The 13,785-nt window shown below is 42.2% G+C and overlaps 1 protein-coding gene and 1 pseudogene across 1 annotated transcript in view; one reads left to right on the top strand and one right to left on the bottom strand.

Annotated features, from left to right (window-relative positions):
• SCD5 (stearoyl-CoA desaturase 5) overlaps window positions 1–6,302 on the top strand; it is a 154,230-nt gene extending 147,928 nt beyond the window's left edge. The window contains exons 4-5 of the mRNA XM_049630781.1: window positions 762–994; window positions 4,850–6,302. Coding sequence (XP_049486738.1) covers window positions 762–994; window positions 4,850–5,040 — 424 coding nt within the window. The 3' untranslated portion in view covers window positions 5,041–6,302. The remainder of the gene's footprint in view (window positions 1–761; window positions 995–4,849) is intronic.
• Window positions 6,303–11,357: 5,055 nt separating this feature from the next.
• Window positions 11,358–12,088, bottom strand: LOC125922876 (oligosaccharyltransferase complex subunit OSTC-like; annotated as a pseudogene).
• Between the last annotated feature and the right edge of the window lie 1,697 nt (window positions 12,089–13,785).

The raw sequence follows: 13,785 nt of genomic DNA, 5'->3' as shown, positions 1-13,785 counted from the left end.
TGGGGAACAGCGGTTCCACCTGACTGAAACCTGGGATAGGGACTGTGTTGAATTTGTCTTTGTATCATCAGTATTTATGGCCTGGCAAAATAGTAAGTGCTCAGTAAATGTTTCCTGTGTACATAGGTCTGGAAATCAAACTATTGATGGTTTCTTCTTAAAGATTACTTTTTATGTGGTCATGCTTGTTCTTATACTATTGTTTATTTTTTATGCTGACCTGGAATGTAATCACCAATGAACAGAGAACATTTTTGAGAGGGGATTGGATTGTTTACCTTTTTACCAGGCTACATTAGTACAAAATAATGTGCCTGGAAATTATTCAAGAAATACATATTCCTTGAAATCATTTAGGAAAGAAAACCTGAGTACCAAGTTGATTGACTGGTCAAAGAAGTAGCTAGGAGTTGTCGAACTGGTGACCTATAGGAGAAATGTAGCTCTGAGATACCCGGATTTCACCAGCACAGCATGGATTGTTTTATGTTGAAATTCTTCTGAAGTATGCTACAGGTCCTACCACTTTCCATAGCATTCTACCCATCCTAATTCTCAAATTTGGGTTACTTGTGTTGCCTTGTAGGTATATGGGTTTGTGACCCCTGTACAGAGCAGCACACAACAGGGTACTTCTTATCCAGAAAGAGTTGAAGGAATTGATGGGCACAATTCCTGGCTTTTCCTGTATGTAGCTTGTTCATCTCATTTCTGCCACCATCAACAGGTGCCTGATGGTAGTGTAATGTCCTGCCTTCCAGGTACTATAAGATCACCGTGGTGCTCATGTGCTTTGTGATCCCCACGCTGGTACCCTGGTGTGCCTGGGAAGAGAGTCTGTGGAACTCCTACTTCTTGGCCTCCATCCTCCGCTATACCATCTCACTCAACATCAGCTGGCTGGTCAACAGTGCTGCCCACATGTATGGAAACCGGCCCTACGACAAGCACATCAGCCCTCGGCAGAACCCACTCGTCACCCTGGGTGCCATTGGTGAGTAGGGGTGTGAGAGCCAATGGGGAGCATGGCACTCAGATTTTCTTAACCTTCCAAAGGTTTTCTGGATTCTGTAAAGAGAGGCAGTGGAATGGAGTCAGGTGGGATGAACTTGGGCTTTGGTATTAGAATCCTGGTTCTTGGGCGAGTCACCTAATCATTCTGATTTAGAGTTTTCTCATCTGTGAAATGGGAAGAGTGATGCTTACTTCATAGGGATGTTATGAAGATAGATACTCTATGTAAACTGCTTAGTAAAATGTCTGTCATATAGTAAGTGATCAATAATTAGGAGCTATTTATTTTTACTGTGCAATTTTTCCTAATGGGGGAGTAGCAGCTGGCTTTTCTCTCAAACTGCCCTGACCATTCAGCTGTCCAATCATTTGACCGACTGTAAGAAAAAAGGCCTTCAGAGAGACGGGAAGAAACAAGAGTGTGGCATCTCATGGTGCCACAGAATGGTTCGGAGCGAGGCCGCTGGATTCTGACAACTTTGGTTGAGTCTTGGTTCCTTCACTTACTCTCTGGGAGAGTTATCTGGCTCCTCCGCACCTTGTGTCTTCTCCTGTAAAGTGAAGATAATCATAGCATTCACCTGCTTCCTGGGGTCACCAAAGGGTTAGATGAGCTAATACATAGTCTTTGCAACAGTGCTTAGCATGAAATAAGTGCTTAGTTTGTGACTAGCCTTATGGTCTTAGGAAGTTACTTGTCCCTTCTGTACATTTACATCCTCGTTTTTAAAATGGGGAGAATCATAGCAGCTAGCTCAGAGATGTGAGGACTATAGGTGTTAATACCCATTAAAGCACTGAGCACTGTGGCTGAAACATAGTAAGTAATAAATAGACATTAGCTGTATCTTTCTAGAAGTAACTCAAGCTTCTTGGTAAGCTCAGCCTTGAGCATTGAGATCGGCCCCAGGAAGGGAAGGCCCTGTGGCTAAGTAGCAATGGTCTCTCCATCACCTAGCAATGAGTTTCTCCCACCACATTGTTAGGCTCGGACCCCGTGTTGACAACAGCAATCTGAGATGGAATAAGCACCCAAATTTAACTATGGGACCAACCAGCTTAGCAGAGAGAAAAGTGTCTTGGAAGGAGTTTCTGATGCTTCTACTTCTTCCTCCTCCTCACCCTTCATCTCTGACAGGACTTCAGTGAGGGGGGCCACATCCAGTGTTGACCCTGAGAGCAGACAGCAAGGGGACAAGATGGACTGTTACCGTCTGATGTGGGGATGGTGGACCAGAAAACCCAAGGAATGTGACCATGGCACTGGCCTTGAAGAGCTGGGTACTGGTTTTAAGTCCACCCAGGTCAACACGGGGCTCCTAGTCAGTTTTCTTCATTAAGGTCCTGGAAAGGCTCCGGTCACACTGAACTGTGTGATAGATGGCGGGTACACACAGGTTCTCAGAACAGTGTCTGCTTCTGAAAATAGCAGGGGAGACTCCTCTGTGCTACACTGTAGTGCAGGAAAAACACTAAAAATTATGAGGGTGAAAGGAGCAGGGTAAAGAAGACCTAAATTAAAAAGAAGACTGCAGGGGCGCCTGGGTGGCTCAATCGGTTGGACATCCGACTTGGGTTCAGGTCATGATCTCACGGTTTGTGAGTTCAAACCCTGCGTAGGGCACTGTGCTGACAGCTCAGAGCCTGGAGCCTGCTTCAGATTCTGTCTCCCTCTCTCTCTTCCCCTCCCCTGCTCATGCTCTGTCTCTCTCTTTCTCTCTCTCCCTCTTTCTTTCTCTCAAAAATGAATAAACATAAAAAATTTAAAAAAGAAAACTGCAAACCACAGTTCCATCCATCTGATATATTCATTACAAAGCAAGATCCTTCGGCTGTGGTCAATAGAAGAACTACATGATGACCAGGGCCTATTTAAGAAGTGAAGGAGAAATCTGGCAGTTCCTCAAATGGTTAAAAATAGTTATCATGTGATCCAACAACTCCACTCCCAGATTCATACACAAAGAGAAATAAAAATATAAAAATATATGTCCACACAAAAACTTGTATATGACTGTCCATAGCAATATTATTCGTAATAGCCAAAAGCAGAAATAATCCAATAGTCTGCCAATTGGTGGATGGATAAATACAATATGGCACATCCATACAACGGAATACTATCTGGCAATAAAAGGAAATGAAGTACTGATATCTGCTACAACCTTGAAAGCATGATGCTAAGTGAAAGCAGCTAGTCACAAAAGGCTACATATTGTATGATTTTGTTTGTATGAAATGATCAAAATAAGCAAATCTACAGAGATTATATTAGGGTTGTCCAGAGAAACAGAATCAGTACATGTACGTATATGTATATATATGTTATACGTACACTATTCTGTTTTTATATATATTGTAATATATATTATATGTTCCTCATCATAAATCCCCATATATATAGGGAAACAGTACAATATCTATATAAATATAAATAGGTATATATTTGTAGGACATAAATAGGTAGCCTCCTGTTTTGTGTGTATATATATGTATGTATACATATATACACATGTATATATGTATGTATATATGTATGTGTGTGTGTGTGTGTGTGTGTGTGTATGCATAGGGAAAGAAGGAAGGGAGGGGGAGGGGAAGAGGGGAGGGGAGAGAGATTTATTATGAGGAGCTGGCTCACATGATTAGGGGAGCTGAGAAATCCCACAATCTGCCGTCTGCAAGCTGGAGACTCAGGAAAGCCAGTGATATGATTAAATTGGAGTCCAGAGGCCCCAGAACCAGGGGAGCAGATGATATAAATCCCAGTCTGAGGGCAAGGGAAGAAGAGATAGATCCAGTTCAGTCAGTGAGTCAGAAAAAAACGGGTAAATTCCTCTTCCTCCACCATTTGTTCTGTTCAGGCCCTTAACGGATTGAGTGATGCCCACCCCCACTGGCGAGGGTAATCTGCTTTACTGAGTTCACTGATTCAAATGCTCATCTCATCCAGAAACACCCCCACAGACACACCACACAGAGATGTTTAATCCGGGCATGCCTCGGCCAGCCAGTCTGACACATAAAATTAACCATGACAGAGAAAGAAAGTAGGGCTGGAGGGATGGGGGGGATGGTTGGGGGATGACAGTTCAGGAGTGTGGAGCTTCCTTTTAGGTAATGAAAGTGTTATAAAATTCATCGTGGTGATGGATGCCCAACTCTGTGAAAATACTAAAAGCCATTAAATTGTACTTCAAATGGATGAATTATATGGTGAATTATATCTCAATAAAGCTGTTTAAAAAAGTCAAATGAAAGAATCCCTGAGATCCCTCCTGAAAACACCTTAATTTAAAAAAAAAAAAAAAAGAGTAAGAGGAAAAGCTATTCGCTGGTGGGCGGGTGGGGGGTGGTGGTGGAATAATATATGGGCAGATTTGGGACATGTAAAAGTCCGGCTCCTCAGTTTACTTACCTATCTGAACAGGGCTCTTCTGGGTCATCCAAGCTCTCCCAACGAGCCTTCCTTTAATCACTCCAGCCCACAGAGGCTATTTTCCTTTTATGAACATATATCAAAAGGAGGATCTGTTATCAGTCATTTAGCATTGAGCTTACTAAGTACGGCTCCGAAATCATGGTAGTTGTTCATACAGGAAAATTAATCTTGTGACTCTGCGCTGATAACCTTTTTTTTTTTTTTTTAATCTGTTCAGATTTAGTCTAGCCAACTAAGTAAATTCTTCCTAAGGGCAGACACCAAGTCTTCTGCTGCCCAGAGAGCCTGACATAGTGCCTTGTACATGGTAGACTCTCAGCAGACGAGGGGGGGAAAATAAATCTGTGCAGAGAGGTGGGGAGGGGTTATTTCAATACCCACTTTGTCTTCTAGGTGAAGGCTTCCACAATTACCACCACACCTTTCCCTTTGACTACTCTGCGAGTGAATTTGGCTTAAATTTCAACCCAACCACTTGGTTCATTGACCTCATGTGCTGGCTGGGACTGGCCACTGACCGCAAACGAGCAACCAAGCCAATGATCAAGGCCCGGAAAGCCAGGACTGGAGACGGCAGCACTTGAACCTGGAACTGGCATCCAACATGTTTGCCATTGATACCTTAGTTCATGGCTTTTGTTCCTATAGTTCTCTTGTTCATTGGATGTGGGAGGGGGTAGAGGCTGGGGAGGGAAAGGAATCTGTGTGGTTTGGGAACTTTTCGTTTGTCTCAAAATAATGTCAAGATATAACTATCAATGAAAAAAGTTTTTAGCATCAATGTAACTATGATTTTAACATTAGAGTGTGAACATGTGATTTAATCGTTGTAGCTACAATATGTCAAACACACATGGTCATGTGCTTGAACGTGATGTTAACCCTGACAGGATGAAGGAATTTAATATTCTTTCAGTGTGATTCAGGAGAGCATTTTTTTTCTTTTCTACCAGTTAACCCAGCACTGTTTTTAAACACATTTTCTGAAGGTAGAAGACAAAAGAGAGGGTCTAAGTAACTAAAGAATGTTTCTGTTTTGTAATTACTGTGCCTGTGTGTTTGTTGTTTTTTAAAGAAGAGAATTGAAAACTTTCAAAAATGACAGGAAATGGCCCTCTTATTTTCTTGCCCTGTTTACAGCTTGTTAATGTTCCACTGTCTTTGCTTCCGAAGAGATCTGTTCACTGCCCGGCTAGTTTTGTGTCCCGATTATGGCCAGCCGACCCTATAAATCAGTGCCTGTTTAGGTGTTTGATTTTGTTCTCTTTGCTATTGTCATTTTAAAGGTGTATAACGTAGATGTGCCAGACATAAAATTAAGCTCAAATTAAGCTCTCATTTAAATGTTTAAACATCTAATTTATATTCTAATTGATCCCAGCCACTGATGCATGTACTTTAGCTACTACTGCTAAATAAGCATATTAATTTTCCACACTAGGCCATCAGATCTTAATAACCGACAGTTATCTAGAACTCAGTGTGTACTAATGTTTCCCCTGCATGCAGCCTTCATTGATTTTGCAGCAAAATATAAAGTGATCATTATGTAGCTTCTGAAGTAAAAAAAATGTTGTGCGTTAAGTTGCCTTGTAAAGAGCATGTTGAATTCATGGAACCGCGTGCCCTTTGTTTTAGTTGTTAGAGCAAAAGAAAGATGTTGGAGCACTTCGAAGATAGATCTTTTCGGGAAAGGTGGGAATTTGGAATTTTAATTTAAAATGTTTGAAAAAGAAGTGATGCCAACTGGAAATTGTCACAATGAAGTTCTTCATCCAGCAGGTGTTTATTTGCCATTAATAATGTGCACACTATGAGTGATTTACAATAAATGATTATTAATTCATTGGTGTTCTTGACCAGGTACTTAAATGTTGTTCAGAGGATGTTCTCTCGGGTACCTGAAGCTCCATGATAACCACGTGATTCCCATTTGATTCGAGCATTGGACTAACAACACCCCTAAGACCAGGCCTCTTATATCCCATCAGCCTTATGCCAGAGGGAAAATTGACTATTTTTTTTTTTTGGAATGCTTAACCCTCAGTGGTGTCGTTCCCCACTTCTCACTCACCAACACTGTCATTTGTATTGCTTCCAGCTGACAAATGGGAACCTTTATTCCTACCTGTCACTCAAAAGAACATGAAGGACACCTTCCTTCCCCGACCCCACCGGGCCCCAGTAGTGATGACCAGGGGCATGGGCGATGGGCTCATCTCTCCCTCCAGTCCTGCCCCCCAACTTTTCCCTTGTGCTGCCCTTTGGCCTTGAAGCACATGTGCCCCTGCCATCAGATACAGACTTCTGAGCCTGCCTGCAGTTGAGTGGGATTCCAGCCATTGGACCCTTTGAATATGACTGTGTGTTTTCTATCTGCTTCATGTTGCAGCCACACATTGCTGAGACCTTGTATGGAGTGTTGATAGAGTGTGATTGTATCCCAAGACCTAAAATGACCTCAATTAGAAGTATTTCTGTGAATCTTTGACCCCTTAAATGTACTGAACGTATTGCTTGTCCATTAATAGAAAAAGCTACATTTGGAAAAACTGTTTGAAATCTTCTCACAAAAGGAGGACATTCCCCAGGTGGTCAAAAGAAATCCAGAACCTCACTCCTCTAAACCTGAGTGCCACATATATATCTGCAATAGTGCCAATGAATGAGGATTGGGATGATTTTGTTGACAGAGTGGCTAGATGAAGGTTAGATCACTCTAGAGTCTTCCATATTAACATTCCCTGCAGATCTTAGTAGCATCTAAGGGGGTGGTGTTTCCCTAGACTATCCAAGGTGGCCTCAGAGAGGTTGGTCCTGCCCTTGATCTCCCGTGTCCTACAAGGCCTATTTCAGAAGCATCCACCCATGCATCCCGGTGAGGGGAGACAAGGGGAAGAGATCCATGTATGTCACGGCAGCTACATGGAGCTAGCCTGATATGGCAGAGTCAACTCAAGTGTGCTACTAGCCGGCTGTGTGGCCTTGAGAAAACCAGTCTTTCTGGATCCGGTTTTCTCCTCTACAAAGAGAGAGGATGAAACCAGACTCTGGCTAAGGTTCCACCAAGCCCTAATGGTCACCAACAGCAACAGAGATAGGAACGTGCCTGATTTGGGATTTGAAACACCTCTCAAGTTGTGCCCATCCTTTTTGGAATCTGGGAGGTCAAAAGTGAGGGGGAAATCATTGAGTCTGAGTGAGAGAACACAGACTGAGGCTGAAAAGAATGTTCTTGGTAAAAAAACAAAACAAAACAAAAAAACATGCATGTGTTTCATTTATTTTCAAAATGTAATGAAACAACAAAAGTGAACTTAATCCATGAAAAACAACTTAATGAAAGAAAGTACTGTAAAAAGCTTTGGCTTGGTGGTGTAGTAGAAATAGCACTGGACTGGAGTTCAAGACTTCAGTTTGAATTCTCCTCCCTTTTGTTAATTGAGGTATAATTGACATACAACACAATATTCATTTCAAGTGTACAACATAATGATTTGATATTTGTATATATTGCAAAAAAAAGGAGGGGGGCACCTGGCTGGCTAAGTCTGTGTATACTCCAAAAGGATCACCACAGTAATAAGTCTTGTTAACATCTTTCACCATTTGTAGTTAGAAATTTTTTTCTTTTTCTTTTTTTTTTTAAGGTTTATTTATTTTTGAGACAGAGAGAGACAGAGCATGAACAGGGGAGGGGCAGAGAGAGAGGGAGACACAGAATCTGAAACAGGCTCCAGGCTCTGAGCGGTCAGCACAGAGCCCGACGCGGGGCTTGAACTCACGGACCGCGAGATCATGACCTGAGCCGAAGCCAGACGCTTAACCGACCAAGACACCCAGGCATCCCAGAAATTTTTTTCTTATGAGAACTTTTAAAATCTACTTTCTTAGCAACTTTCAAATATGATATACAGTATTCTTAGTTATAGTTACCGTACTGTACATCCCCATGATATTTATTTTATAACTAGAAGTATATATCATTTGACCACCTTCACCATTTTGTCAACCCCCATGCCCCACCAATCTGTTCTCTCTTATCTATGAGTTCATTGGGTTTTTTTCTTAGATTGTACATGTAAGAGAGATCAAATGGTGTTTGTGTTTCTCTGTCTGACATTTCAATTAGCATAATGCTCTCAAGTTCCATCCATATTGTCACAAATGGCAAGATTTCAAATTGTAACTCATGATCTAACTTGGTGTGTTACCTAGAGTCACATGATCTACTGACTGAGCCAGCCAGGTGCCCTGAGCATGTGACTCTTGATCTCCGAGTCATGTATTCAAGCCTCATCTTCTGGGTAGAGCTTATTTTAAATAAATAAATAAATAAATAAAGCACTTGAAAACAGCAGATGCAAAAAGAGCCCTCTGAACTCCCTTTTTCTCCCTAAAAGCAGGAGATGAAACTCTGATGTGGAGAGCTGTCTTCTCTACATCGGGAGGAAAGAAACATTCTTCTCACCAGAGATAGGGAGAAGGCACCAAGAGAATCAGTGCAAACAAACCTTGTTCAAGTAACTCTTAGCTTCCTTTAGCATCCCCATATATTTTTGGCACTCTCTCACAATTAGTACTCTTTGTCCAATGTGGCACATAAGCACTTGGGCCCTACCACTTTTTGGGTCTTCATTTTCCCATGAAGGCTCCCATGAGCATGTAATAATAAAATCTGTATGCTCTTCTCTCGTTAATCTGTCTTAATGTCAACTTAAGTCTCAGACCCAGTCTGACCCTCAGAGGCTAGAAGGAAAGTTCCACCTCCTCCACAATGGAGCCTCAGCTAGCCCTTCTGTAAAGGACCTGGACTGGATTAGATTGTCCCGCCCAGTTCTCCAGCTGGGAGTCGTTCTCTTCCGTGTGAAGAAACCCAGCACACCCACAGGGCCTTTGTCCAGTCCCCTGAGAGTCCTTCTGAACCTTGGCTTCCTTCCTGTGCCTTCACACCCCCATCAGAGGACAAGCCTTACTTGCTTTTCTTCTTATCAGGAGCTGGGATAGAAGACCCAGAGAGGAAAGAGGCTGAAGCTAATGGATAAGAATGAGCTTTGCGGATTATCTGTGACGTTCATTTATCCATGTCACTCCACTCCTCAATTATAGAAGACACTGGAAGCCAGCTGACTTCTCAGTGGCTGCTCATGTGAAACAAGGAAGGAAAGAAGTATCCTAACTTTTATAACCCCCCTTTTTTTTAATTTCCCCATTTTTAGTTCAAGGTATGTGTCAAAATCCTTTCCTTCCCTTTCCTCGACGTCAAGGAAGTGCTATAAATAACCTGGAAACTCCGCTCCTGCTCTCTCTCCTTGGGCTAGGGAGTTCGTAACCAACCCGCCCCCACCCCCAGGAATGTTCCTGACTTGTAAATTTGCAAATCAGAGGCAAGAGGAAGGAAAGCGCTGGCCTGCGGCTGCTGGGGGATGGGGGGGGGGGGGGGGGGGGGGAATGCCGGCCAGGCTGCAAGCCTGTGTTCCAGCAGCTACTGTGGCTCAGTGACAGTCTTCTCACTTGCTTTCACTCTCCCGTGACGCCTCTGCCTGGGCAGCTGGGAGACCAGTCAGCACAGGCAGGCTGCCTCACTTCCCATGGGTTAAAGAGGAAAAGACCAGCAGACAGCTGCCCCAGTTAGCTAGGGCCAGAAGGCCTATGCCCTGAGAAAGTCTCCGTCCTTACAGCTCCAGGCCTACAGTTACTATGCAAAAAAGTTGACTTGGCCTTTGACTACCGGTTGAAATCCCTGCAACTCAGGATTTACTAGATCTATGTCCCTGTCCTTCCCTTTTTTGATCTTCTGCAAGGCTACTTTCCATGTCATTGAGAGAAATCTCCAAAGTTGCTTTTCTGATAGAAGCACTGACGGCTGGGCGGAGTCACCAAATCCTATGCTGTCGATGGACAAAGTAGCTGGGTCCCACTGGAGCAGGGCATGGTTGTATTTTTATCAGATTTCTTAAAAACTGGTTCTCACAGTGTATGGATCATAAAACAGAAGAGGTGTTTGTAGAGGGCACTCCTTTTTCCAGGCTGTATGACAAGGTCATGTGTGAGGGTGGCGGAGAGAGGGAAGGGGCGACCCTCTCTGGTACATGTTGTGATCATTGTGATCACCGAGTGAGGACGAACTGTCAAACTGGGATATCCAGTGTCTCAAAGGAAGAGTGAATCATCAGTGTAGGTGATGACTTTCCAGTGCCAGCAAGCAGGCTTCTCACACTTGAGGTGGAGGGATCCAGAAGACCCACTCACTTCTCTCCCGGTCCCAAAATTGCTGCCTGTGAATACAACTCATTTCTCTGAATTTAAAAGCCCAGCGTCACAAAGTTCTTCCAGATATGCCAACCAATGAGCACGTGTGTGTGCACTGTTCTCTACAGGCCCTGCTGGACCGAGCAATTTGTAACACAAGGCAAATCAGCTTGTTAGCGAGAATGTACACACAGATGCTCCATAGCCAACCAAGGTGAAAAATGATCTCAAAGTGGATCTTTTGCCCTTTATGGATTCAGGTCACTATTTTTAAAAGTGAAGACCTTGGTTTTGCCTTCACGTGGGAAGTTTTAAGCAATGATATATTGGACTCTTTCCAACCACCTTTTAAAATCTATTTGAAGCCAGGGGCTTGGGTCAGTTTCAAGACACTGAAAGGGACAGGCCTTTTTTTTTTTTTTTTTTTTAATTAGAAACATTATTTATTTCTGCTTCTTTCATACATCTTGTTGTGCATGAAACAGTCTGGCATACATATCTGAAATAATGTACTGTTTAAAGGCAAAGCACCATAAGTAAAGCTGATCATCTCTCCAGAGTTCTCAGCCCATGGGATCTTGCTTCGTGATTTTATATTAATTTTTGAAAGTCAGGAATGTCATTTCCAAAATACATTAAGGGAGCTGTAAAAAGTAATCACTTTATTCAATATTATAGTTGTGGAAATGGAGTATATTTTCTCTAAGAAATGAAAAACTAAGAAGAAAATGCCACTTAACATCAGTGGTAGGTCAGTAAAGGCCAGAGGGAGAAAATACTGTGATAAGTTTGTCTCTTTGAGACCAAGAAGACTTTCTAGTTCAAGCTTTAACATGCTTCCTATGTTTTCACTAGATGCTTCTTTTCTGCCGCTTTTCATTCTTTTCCATAGTTCACATCACAGGATTGGTACAGCCTTTAAAACTTCATTAACAGGAGCAAATCCAATATCCACTGATCTCTTCTCAAAAGGCATTTGAATCCATCAGATAGCCTGGCAGTTTCATTCTCATGAATACTCTAGCCATGAAAACACTCAACAGGACACAGACGAATCCAATGAATAGAAGGAGAAATCTTATTGAGGTTTGGAATGTCTGGTGCATTTGATCGGTCCAGGATTATGAATCCTAAACCTCCTGCTGTAAATAGGAAGTTAGATGTGAGTCCTTCCATAATATATTGTCCATTTACTCTGTGGGCCAAGAAAGCTACTGGCCTCTGATGTCCATGTTCATCGGTCATAGAGCCAATACTTTGAAGTTTAACAATAACGTCATAAAGCATTCCTCCCGTGATGAGGACATAAGACACCACCACCTTCAGCTTCAGCTGGGGGCATTCAAGCACTAAGATCGGGACCCAGTACAAAGTCTCCATCTTGGTGGCGGCAGGGGCAGCTCTCTGGACAGGCCATTTTGATGTGTTTATTTATGTATTTTTTTTTATATTATTTGGCTCTGTGGCCTACATTTACACAACCCAGGGATGGTTAGATTGTTACTTTGTTGGGAGATAAACAGCCAAAGGAGAAACATGCAAAACTTCCGCTTCTTCATCTATGTCACCGCTGAAACAAATGATTACTTAGGTCCCTTCTTTGATCAAAAACTACAGGAATTAATAGCAAGCAAGCTTAGAAAATGTCAGATTCTGCTCTACCCAAGCAAAACATGTGGTTGGAAGCCATCCCAATACTGTATCCCTATAAAAGAAAAAAAAAAGGAAGAGACTGCAGGCCACAGTAGTCTTAGAAAATTGCCTCTGTCGAAGCAAAGTAAACATTTGTAGATGGAAAAGCAGAATCCTGAGGCTGGTTGATTTTTCTGGAATGCCATTGCAATGGCTAAATATTTCTCAACAATTGCGGGAGGTGGGGGTTGTTTTGTATTGTTTTGTTTTTAAGTTTCCATTTGAGGGATGGCCTTAAATTGAGCATTGCTGTGTCCAAAAGTTCCAGCATTATAAATCTTGGAAAGAAGAACAAACGTCAAAATAAGGTCACCAACCATCACATGCCATAATGATTTGGCTGCCAAAGATTCACACTCCGTGTTAGAACTAGGCTGAGTGTGCACAGAGAGATAATTTAAACCTTCCCAACAAGTTTGTCTTGTTCATCTGATTGATAGAATCTGATTGTAACATTCGGTCTGTTGTTTTTCCATTTGCTTTAAATTCAGCACTGCCACAGAAGACAGAAAGAGAAAATGGGACAGCCTGAAGAGGTGTAAAAATATAATTACTTTTCTGAAAGTACGCATATTTATCTATTTTTCTGCTACCCCCTTTTCACTTGGCTTTCCCACTCTAAATAGATGAGTGCTCCTGGGCTGGTGTATATATAGCACTTACAGGCTACTTTTAATTGAGAAGAACATCCTTTATTACAGTTTCTAGGCCACTTATCATAATGCATTTTACTAATTTCTTTTGCATAAAAAACAAAATCAAATGAAAGCACATCAGACTTGAAAGACCACTGGCATTACCATAGAACCTCAGCAAACCAGCCCACAAATAACACCTCAAATCACTGCAATTTCACTCAACCCACCACCTTTAGAAAAAAATAATGACCAAAATAAGAAAAAGAAAAAAATCTTCATCAGGAAAGTATTTTCCCAAACTACACCTAGTTTTGACTATAATTGGCTCGATTTTATAAATCTATTACAATGGCACCAAAAAATGATGCACAAAGAATTCGCAACTCACATTTAAGAGCCATGTAAACCGTGCTGGTCTTGATTGCCAAGTGTTTTCCCAATCCACAGAACAGGGTCAGAGAGAGGAGAGGTTCTTGATAGGTGTTAACGAATGATTGGAAGAACAGATGGATAGATAGATGGATAGATGGATGGATGCATGGATGCATGGATGCATGGATACATGGATGGTTGGAAGGATGGTGAATGGATGGATGCATGGATGGATGGATACAATGTAGTGCAATGCAGAAAGAACCCTATTTAACGTTGCTGGGTCTTAGCTTTGTAACTTGTTCCTTTGTTTGCCCTATTAAATGTGAGACCCCAGGAAGGCAAGCCCCTGTCTGTCTTGGGCACAATTGTACC

This window comes from Panthera uncia, chromosome B1, assembly GCF_023721935.1.
Source record: "Panthera uncia isolate 11264 chromosome B1, Puncia_PCG_1.0, whole genome shotgun sequence".
Taxonomy (NCBI): domain Eukaryota; kingdom Metazoa; phylum Chordata; class Mammalia; order Carnivora; family Felidae; genus Panthera; species Panthera uncia.
This window is presented reverse-complemented; position numbering and strand designations above follow the sequence as displayed.